This window comes from Rattus norvegicus, chromosome 1 (genome assembly GCF_021556685.1).
Source record: "Rattus norvegicus strain SHRSP/BbbUtx chromosome 1, alternate assembly SHRSP_T2T, whole genome shotgun sequence".
NCBI classification, from domain to species: Eukaryota; Metazoa; Chordata; class Mammalia; order Rodentia; family Muridae; genus Rattus; species Rattus norvegicus.
This window is the reverse complement of record NC_141534.1, coordinates 4,537,501-4,546,481: the sequence shown is the minus strand read 5'-3', so window position 1 is coordinate 4,546,481 and position 8,981 is coordinate 4,537,501. Positions and strand designations below refer to the sequence as shown.

General features: G+C 44.6%; 1 protein-coding gene across 1 annotated transcript in view; it reads left to right on the top strand.

Annotated features, from left to right (window-relative positions):
* The first annotated feature begins 1,356 nt into the window (after positions 1-1,356).
* Sash1 (SAM and SH3 domain containing 1) overlaps positions 1,357-8,981 on the top strand; it is a 298,706-nt gene continuing 291,081 nt past the window's right edge. The window contains exon 1 of the mRNA XM_087575848.1: positions 1,357-1,463. Within this exon, the coding sequence (XP_087431974.1) occupies positions 1,452-1,463 (12 nt within the window). The 5' untranslated portion in view covers positions 1,357-1,451. The remainder of the gene's footprint in view (positions 1,464-8,981) is intronic.

The following is an 8,981-nucleotide window of genomic DNA, read 5'->3' as shown; positions in this document are numbered from 1 at the left end:
TGGGGTCTGCAAAGACCTTTCAGAGTTAGTTTGCCATAACTGCCTGAACTCCGGGGAGTATTAGGATCAAATTAACCTCTAATTGATAATAGTTAAGGCTTGGTAAAAAAAAAACAAAAAACAAAAAAAAAACACAACAACAAAAAGAAAATACTGACTTTAAAATAGACTCTTAAATCTTACTCTAAGTTGACACATTCTTTTAAAAAATGTTAGTCTTTGTGTCCTATTTATTAAGACAGGCTACTCTATAGTTAAAAGTTCTTGCTGGAGACATAGCTTATCTGGCCTCAAGTGCTTGCCTAAAATACACAGAACCTGGGTTCCATTTACAACATGGCGGTACACACCTGTGACCAGAGCGCTCAGAGGCAGAGGCAGAGGCAGAGGCAGAAGGATCGGGGGTTTCAAAGCCATCTATGGGTATTAATGAATTTGGAAGCCAATTTCAGCTACTAGAAACCCTTTTTCAAGAAAGAGGGGCGGGGGAGGTAGAAAGGGGGAGTGGGACAGACAGAGGTGTCATTAAAATAGAAAGCATTACCAAACTTAGGGCAACCACATTGGGAGTTGCCTCTTATCTACACTGGAGGAAAATGGATGACTTTGGACCTGGGGCTTCTATTCAAACACCATCACCCTTGTGCCATCTCATGGGAAGGAAGAGAACTGAAGCTGTGCAACCAAGTACAGAAACAGTTGTATACTTCATTCATTCATTCAATGAGACTTTTTTTTCTCCATTTGCCTTGGACCTCATGTCATGTTTAAGAACAAATGCAAAGAGGGAACTTGTCCACACTCTTCAGAGGTCCCCTGCACGGCTAAAAGAAAACTTTGGAAAGATCCTAGGTTCATAGGTCCTGGGTTATCTCGCACAGACCTAGATCACGTAAGGCCCCAGAAATTTCCAAGTAACTAGCCTCAGCTCACAGCAGATGGGGGAAACCTAGATGTGCTCTCCTGTGCTTTCCTCGCTCTAGGAGACATCTGAGGTGGTACAGTGCAATGCAAGTGGCTGGCGACAGCTGCCATCTGCTGTGAGTGCCACCACATTGCTGAAAATGTCACGCTCAGCTGTCATATTGGTGGCACCACCCGAATTCCTTCTCTGGGGCAGTCTGGGGTGGCGAAGAGGAGCTAGAAGTTTTGTCCTCAAGTGGCTTTGCTGCGTCACTGTCAGCTGCTGGGAAGTGGGTCTCGGGCACACCTGAGTGGGGCTAAGGAATGTGCCCTCTTGTCCCTCGGGAAGAATGTTCCTCTCACCAGTGAACCAACCACATCAACAGAAGTGGCTTTAATAGCCTGGAGGGCATCATGGGTGTCTCAAGGGTTCTGGAATAAAGGGGCTGTGCCAAGGGATTGGGAGTTTAGGACAAGGTGAACACAAAAGCTCGCCCTTGCCCAGAGCCTCAAGACGAGAGGGACCACCGGGTGGAGCAGAGTGCAGAATGAGTAGGAAGGTGAGAGCTATCCGCAGGTGGCAGGTCCAATCATAAGGCAAGCTGGCACCCGGTGCTACGGGAGGGGGATGTGGAGGACAAGCAGGATTTGCTGATTGACAAAGAATCAGGCTTCATGCAGCCATCATGGAGAAAAGATAAGTCTGTCACTGCTTTTTATCAATCCAGACCGTTTGAGACAAATTCAAAGCAACATCCCGGATGCAAACATTGACCTTATTGATGCACTTCCCCTGTAATATTGACTCATTCCTTTGTACAGCAAAACCATGTGGGTGCATATGGTTCGCGTGGATACCCATACAGTTCGCTACAAAAACATGTAGATACCTGATTATGGGTGGTGCTAATGATATTAAATGTATGCGTGGTAGACTGTTTTAAAGTGTGTGTGTATAACTGTGTGTATGTGTTGGTAGGAAATGAAACTAGAAAAGGGATCATGAGAGAAGAGAAAGAGCTCTTCGGGGAGGTGGGAAAGAGAGGAAATGGGTTGTGTGTGAAGGAAAACCAGAGAAGGAGACTCTGGGGCAGAAATCGAACAGCTTGACGGGGGAATGAAGTGGAAGGGGGGTTCAGGAAGGGGCAGCTAAAAATAGGGCTAATGATACAGCTGTATGAAGGGGCCATGTTAAAAGCTTTTGTGTGCTGACTTCAGAAATTAAACAAGTAGAAAGCTTTAATTGTGGACACACAGAGGAGGGAGGGGAAGGAGAGGGGAGGGAAGAAGGGAAAGGGAGGGGAGAAGTAGAGGGAGGGGAAGGGGGAGGGGAGAAAAGGAGGAGAGGGGAGGGGAGGGAAGATGTAGAGGGAGAGTAAAGGGGAGGGGAGAAGGAGAGGGGAAGGGGGAGGGAGAGAAGACAGCTCTATATCTACAGAACCCCAAAGTCTGAATTCCTAAGAATATTTCAGAGAAGGAGTTGTGTTTCAAGCATGTGGTTCCTTGTTACCTCATTTTAACCTCAAATTTTTTTTAAAAAAAAATTACTTTATTTACCTGTGCGTGCATGCCTGTGTGCCTGCCTGGGTTTGCATGCACCACAAGTGTGCAGATGACTTCAGAGGCCAGAGGGTATCGGATCCCCCAGGGATGGAGTTGACGGCCGTTGTGACCCACAGAGCAGCGCACTGAGGATGGAGGCATCTCCCCAGCCCTCTCACAAACTCCTAAGAGGCAAGAGTTAGATTTTTTTGTTTCTTCTTAGACATACTACATTTCTTTTACTTTGAATGAGAGAGCTTTCCTCGGTGTTTTGAAGCACCACAGTTAGGTTGACTGAAATGAAGGTGTTAATGAGTTTTTATCGCTTAGTATATGGGGAGGAAGAGCCAAAAAAAAAAAAAGCTATCAATTCATAAAAACACATTCCATGATAAAATGTTACTTTTTTTTACATAAAATGTTAAAAACAAAGAACTGCTTGTATTTTATCTGTATCCAGCAAATTATGTTTTTACATTCATACATTCATTTATTTTGTCCGGCATGGAGGAGGGAAGGGTGCACACAGGTCACAGCACATGTATGGAGCATTGAGGGCAAATTGTTGGAATTGGTTCTCCCCTTCCACCGTGTGGGTCCTGGGGAGGGGAGTGGTCAGGCCTGGCTGCGAGTGCCTTCTGGCTGGCCCTAGGCAAATTAATATTAAGAAAAGGATTTATATTTCAGTACCTCTGAGTGGCATTGTCCTTTCTTTTTAAAGCATGTATCATTTACACATAATAACGGGTTCCGTTATGACATTTGCATATGTGTGTATAAACTATTTTTATCATATTTACCCCCAGTACCCTCTCATCCACTCCCCGATTCCCCTCCCAGACACAGGGATCATCTTACAGTCTGGGGGAGGAAGTGGATGGGGGATAAATTTGGCGAAGACCCTACAACTTATAAAAATTAATGGTGCAAAGACTGACCCCCCCCCAAATATTTCTACCTAACTTTATAGCCTGTGGCATGCATTGTGCCAACGGGGACCCCACAGCAGCAAGCAGGAGTCCCTGAAAGGAACACATGAACACAGATGGAGATACTTCTAAATATGTCATGCTTCTGCGTGTGTGTGTGCGTGTGTGTGTGTGTGTGTGCACGAGTGTGCACGAGTGTGCATGTGTGTGGTCTTTCTGCAGTTGTTTGGGAATGTTCTTTTTTTTAAAGCCTACTGAGCTCCAGCCTCCAGCTATCAGAGAACCAGTGCTGATTCAGAGTAAAATGGAATTTCCTTGAAACTCTAAGATCTTTTAGACACGCAGTGAACCCCCTCCACAACACAGAGACCATATATAAACCCACTGTTGAGGTCCAACGCTCTGTTCTAGGGACTTCTGTCCATGAGTCCCAGGTGAGACTCTCTGCTCTGGGCCTTTGGAGGATGACTACATTGGCCACGAAAATAGTAGTAGCAGAAATCCACTTTCAAGAGTGAAATTCATTTCTATTCGTGTACCTCAGCTATTCTACTTGGCTATAAGTGCTACAGAACCCTGGGATTCCCCAGCCAAAGGTGGCAGGGGTTAGAGGGTAGTAGGCATGTATGGATGAGCACACTCAGAGAGGCTAGACAGGGATAAGGTGATGTTCCTCTACCTATGTTTTAAGCACTGCTCAATGGCCCCCTTATAATCAACCAACTGGCCAGTCCCAAAACAGGTATTATATTTGAAGTTGGGTTTAGTCCTAAGGTCTTGTCATTTTCGTTTGTCTACTCGCATTCCAGAATTCAGCTTTCATCCGCAAGTTCCCTCTCATCTTCTGCAACACTAAAGTTTTCAAGCCGCTCTCAAGGTCAGCTATAAAGAACCTCAGGCTGGCAACTTAACTTTCTAGTTTATTACACACACACACACACACACACACACACACACACACACACACACCCCTTGCTCTCTTGATTTACTCAGGTCGTAAGCCATTATGTTTGAAAACTTAATGTTTCCTGGTCTGTTTATAGCTCTGTTTTGATTTTGTGATAACCTGATCCCAAGGGGAGAGAGGTAGAAACAGTGACTAGAAGGGAGTGTGTGTATTTGTCATTAACAAGTACAGGAAACAGCCCCGGCTCAGAGACCCAAACAGTGGCAGGTTCTGTTTTTTACGTGATTACCTTTGTGACAGCTCTGTTACTCTATACCAACTGCAACATATCCTGGCTAGCTTTCTCTCTGACAGGAGTATTCATGGCTTGTGACTCTGGGCCAAACCTCTTCTGATGCTTGCGGCTGACGATTGTTAGAAACTAATGATGCGAGCATTTAGAATGGGAAGTTAAAAAAGAACGAAGCAAACAAAAATTTTTCATACAATGAACCAGCATGTCCCTCCACATACGTATCCCCCTCCCCTTGAATGTCTCTCGTTCATATAAAAATATTAAGTGATAGATAAGTTTAGCAAAACCTGGTTACAGTTTTTGGGCTCCGGAATAAGCACAACTTGGATTTGGGTCTTGAACTCGTCACTTCTCGGTTACTTGACACTTGACCCTAGATAAAGTACTTCAACTCTCTGGGCACAATTCTCTAGGATTAAACATAATATTACACCAAAGAAGAGTTCTAGTGTAAACTGTGGTAATCCACAGAACATGCTTAGCTTTTTTTTCTTTTTCTTTTTCTTTTTTTCTGGTTCAAAATGCCCTTGCTGGTGTGAGCAAAGGTCCATCCCCAGCAATACTGAGGCCTAATTCAAACCAACTTCTGAAATATACCAAGATGTATATGTGGAATTTTTCTCAGCCCTGATACAGTAGTGGATGAGCAGAGAGAGAGAGAGAGAGAGAGAGAGAGAGAGAGAGAGAGAGAGAGAGAGAGAACAACTGTCCTTTAACCATGGTGTTTGACCCAACAGGCAAGATTTCCAGCCTCCTTTATGAACCGCATCCCCTTATAGTGCAGCCTAGAGGCTCCAAGTGTTTCCACTGATGGGGAGACAAAGCAAACATGTTCTAATTGCACCTGCACATCAAACCTTGGTACCTCCATATGCTGACCCATGCTCCTCACAGATAGACTTGAAAAGATTGGTTCCACAGCAAACCCTTCCTTAGAGTTAGGCAAGCAGAAAGATGCCTGACTCCCATGGGGATTCTGTTGGGTTGTGTCCTGCTCTGCTAAAAACCCTGAAGGGTCCTGCCTGCCACCAGCAGGGCAGCCTCCCTGAATGTTTCTGTCAGCCTCAAGTAGCTTTGAGCCTAAAACTCTTATCTTATCAAGTAACCAGTAGGAAGCCCCTTCTGGCCAATGTGTGCAAAACACGGTTTCTTGGGAAATGCATAAAAATCTCAAAAATAGAAGTCATGCAGAGACAGAGGTTCTAGAAGAGAAGAAAGTGATATGTCTATGTTTTAAATAAATGGGTGTTTGCAAGTTGATTTAGTAAAAGCTAGCAGCTAGCTCACTGCTGATAGAGTGCTTGCCTGGCATGCCCACTACCAAGAGAAAAAAAAACACCTACCCAAAATTGAGGGTTCTTATATTTTGGTGCTCTAGAGAGGAGGACAGTCTTCATGAAAACACAAACACTTTCCATCCTGAGTGAAGATCTAAACCTGGCTTTTCCGTGGCATTAAATTGATGATGCAGCACTTAGCAGGTTAGACTAACAAGAAAACACCTATTTAAAAAGATTTTTTTTTTCCTGACAAATCTTCAACCAGTAATACCTTCTAACAGGCAACTGCAGACAGGAACTTTCCAGAATGCAAAGGGCATGGGGGAATTTGCAGTATTAATTTCCCAGGCTGCTTCTACTACTTTTTAGCGTTTTTTTTTTTTTTTTTTTTTTTTGCCTTCCTACCACTTTGTTTTCTTTTTTAAAAAATGCTTAGGTTTCTTGTTTACTTGTCCTTTCGTGCTTCCTTGTGTTTGCGCCAATCAGAATTGTAGTATTTGTTCATTTTGGTAATGTTTTATTCTTACAAGGCTTGTGGCTAGAGAGGGGGAAAAGCCAACAGAGTATATTGGATTACTCATGGCATCAAGTGATAATGTTATTATAATACTAGGAACAGAAGCAGTAAAAACAGAGTCAGGACACATGGCTTACAGGAAGCTCATTATTGACTGGGGATCGCCCTATTGGGTGACCACCTTGGGTCAATTCATCATTGGAGAATGAGTTCGTCACTGCACAGTGAAGGTAGGGACCCCTTGTAAAGGGAAATAGGACAAGATGTCAGCCTGAGTCAGCCGTGGGGCCAACCCCGGAAACCAGCCTTTCTCCATGATCTGTCTCTGCTTCCCATGTTCTGACTTTTCTCTCTCAGAAGGATAGTCATGGCTTCATGGGAAGATAGCATAGGGAAGTAAAAGAAGTCCTGTATTGGAAAGCATTTATCTGGGAGGTACACTCAGTTCTGTACCAAAACTCTACATCCAGGCCATTGCATGCTTAACCTGTCTGAGCCTTGTCCACAACTCAGTGACAGTCAGTAATTCTAGCCCAGGATGTTCAAATCTAGACACAGGATACAAGGAGATGGCTCAGTGGGTAAAAGGCACCAGCTCCTAAGCCTGATGTCCCAGCTCCCAAGCCCACGTGGTAGAGTAAGAACCCATTTTCATGGCGCACACGTTTCCCTACACACAATAAAAAAAAAAAAAAGGAACGTCTAAGATAGGCATAAGACGGTTATTTGGTAAGTTTTAAGGGCTCACTGCATAACCCTCGATAACTAAGGGTCATTTCCCGAGGCAAACAGCTTTCTCATTTTTCAACCTTGCCCAGTAGCCTATAATAAAATCTTGTCTGTCCAAGATCAGCCAAAATGAGTCGAAGGGCCCAAAGGCAGGTCTGTGGAACGTTCTGGCTGTCAGCCCCTGGGCCTGCCCTTAGCCTGTTTGGCTCAGGAAACAGCTAGACAAGCCCAGTATGTTAAGATGCCTGCAGGGCAGCCTTAAGAACCGCCAGCCCCAAGAAAACCAACCAAGGTCCTGTGCACTCGCTGTTCTGAAGACCTCTGGTCCCAGGCCACCCCGCGCCCCCAAGGCCCTGATTTGCAAAGCAGATTCAGAGCTGAGAGCAGCAGAGACTTTGTCAAGAGGCCACGGCAAACACTCTGCTTAAAAGTCAAGCACTTTTGAAAACATCTGCTTGAAACCGTAGGCCGTGATTAAGACGGAAAAACAAACTCAGCTGCCAAGCAACCGTGGAAGGATGAGGAGAGAGGAACCAGTAGGAAGCGAACAGTTAACACGTGACCACAGATGGTCCTGATGAGACCCTGCCCAAGAGAACAACTTCAGAACAAGAACAGCTTCAGAACAAGAGCTGGGGATGGCTCTGCCAAGTTCCAGTATGGAAAATATAAAACTTCTTTATTTTTTCTTTAGTCACACCAACTATAGGCCTAGTGTTTAGTGGGAAATTCCCTTAAGTTTCTGATTCAGTACGGCCATCCCAGGGCGTCTGAGTGGGCGGGTATCTGCTTTCTGCAGGCAAAGGCTGTCTTTGCCTCCCTGACATGGCAGGCAGAGCCCTGGCGCTGGCTCTTAGAGAGCAGCTTCCCACTCTTGCCCAGTACTCTTATCTGGACAGAAAACAGACCCAATAGGGCAGGAATTTGGAAGGAATTCTGCTCCTGACTTTCCAGTTCACACAGATGGTAGGAGGCAAAACCGGATTGGAATCCAGGCAGCTTGGAGTCTTCTCTGCCGTGGCAATCTCTTCCACTTCTGCGTGACAGATTTCACCTTATCTGACCATGACAAGTGTGCTTGCCTCAAAAAAAAAAATGTGTTTATGTTTTTCTTCTGGTCCCTTTATCATTACATTATTACTATCTTGGCAACATTCCCTCTTTCAACCCCAAATGAGATGACTTAGAACCAGAGGTAGCAGCATCCTCGTGGAAGGTGGTGTTAAAGTGGAAAGGCAGTGGTTCTCAACCTTCCTAATGCTCCAACACTTTAACATATAGTCTCTCATGTTGTGGTGACCCTCCCAACCATACAATTGCGTTGTTGCTGCTTTATCACTGTAATTTTGCTACTGTTATAAATCATAATGTAAGTATATGATATGCAAGATATCTGTCTGATATGTGGCCTCTGTGAAAATGGCTATTTGACTCCCAAGGGATCGAAACTCGCGAGTTGAGAACTTCAGCTATAGAGAAATTCTGGACACAGGAGGCATGTTAAGCTAGGCTTAGCTCTGGGTACAGGAGGTAATATTTACCAGAAAACATTCAATTTGTATAAATATCTTTGGCTCAGTTTTTCCATCTGTACTACACTGAACCAATAAGACTCACTGTGTAGACATTCCATGAGCCCCTTCCTTTCTGCTTTCAGTTGTGGTGAATTTATGCTTCAAATTTTGCCATAACTTTGCCCTCTTTGCTTTTGCTGATGTGTGCCCACACATCTTATGCAGTAGTGCCTGACCCTCTCCAGCTTCTGGGAAGTGTTCAAAGTCCCCGTTGCCCATATATATCCAAAGTCAAGGTCTTCATCAGCTTTGTGACCTCCCTTGAATATGTGAATTCTCTGCTCCAAAGGATAGTCTTGACTTGG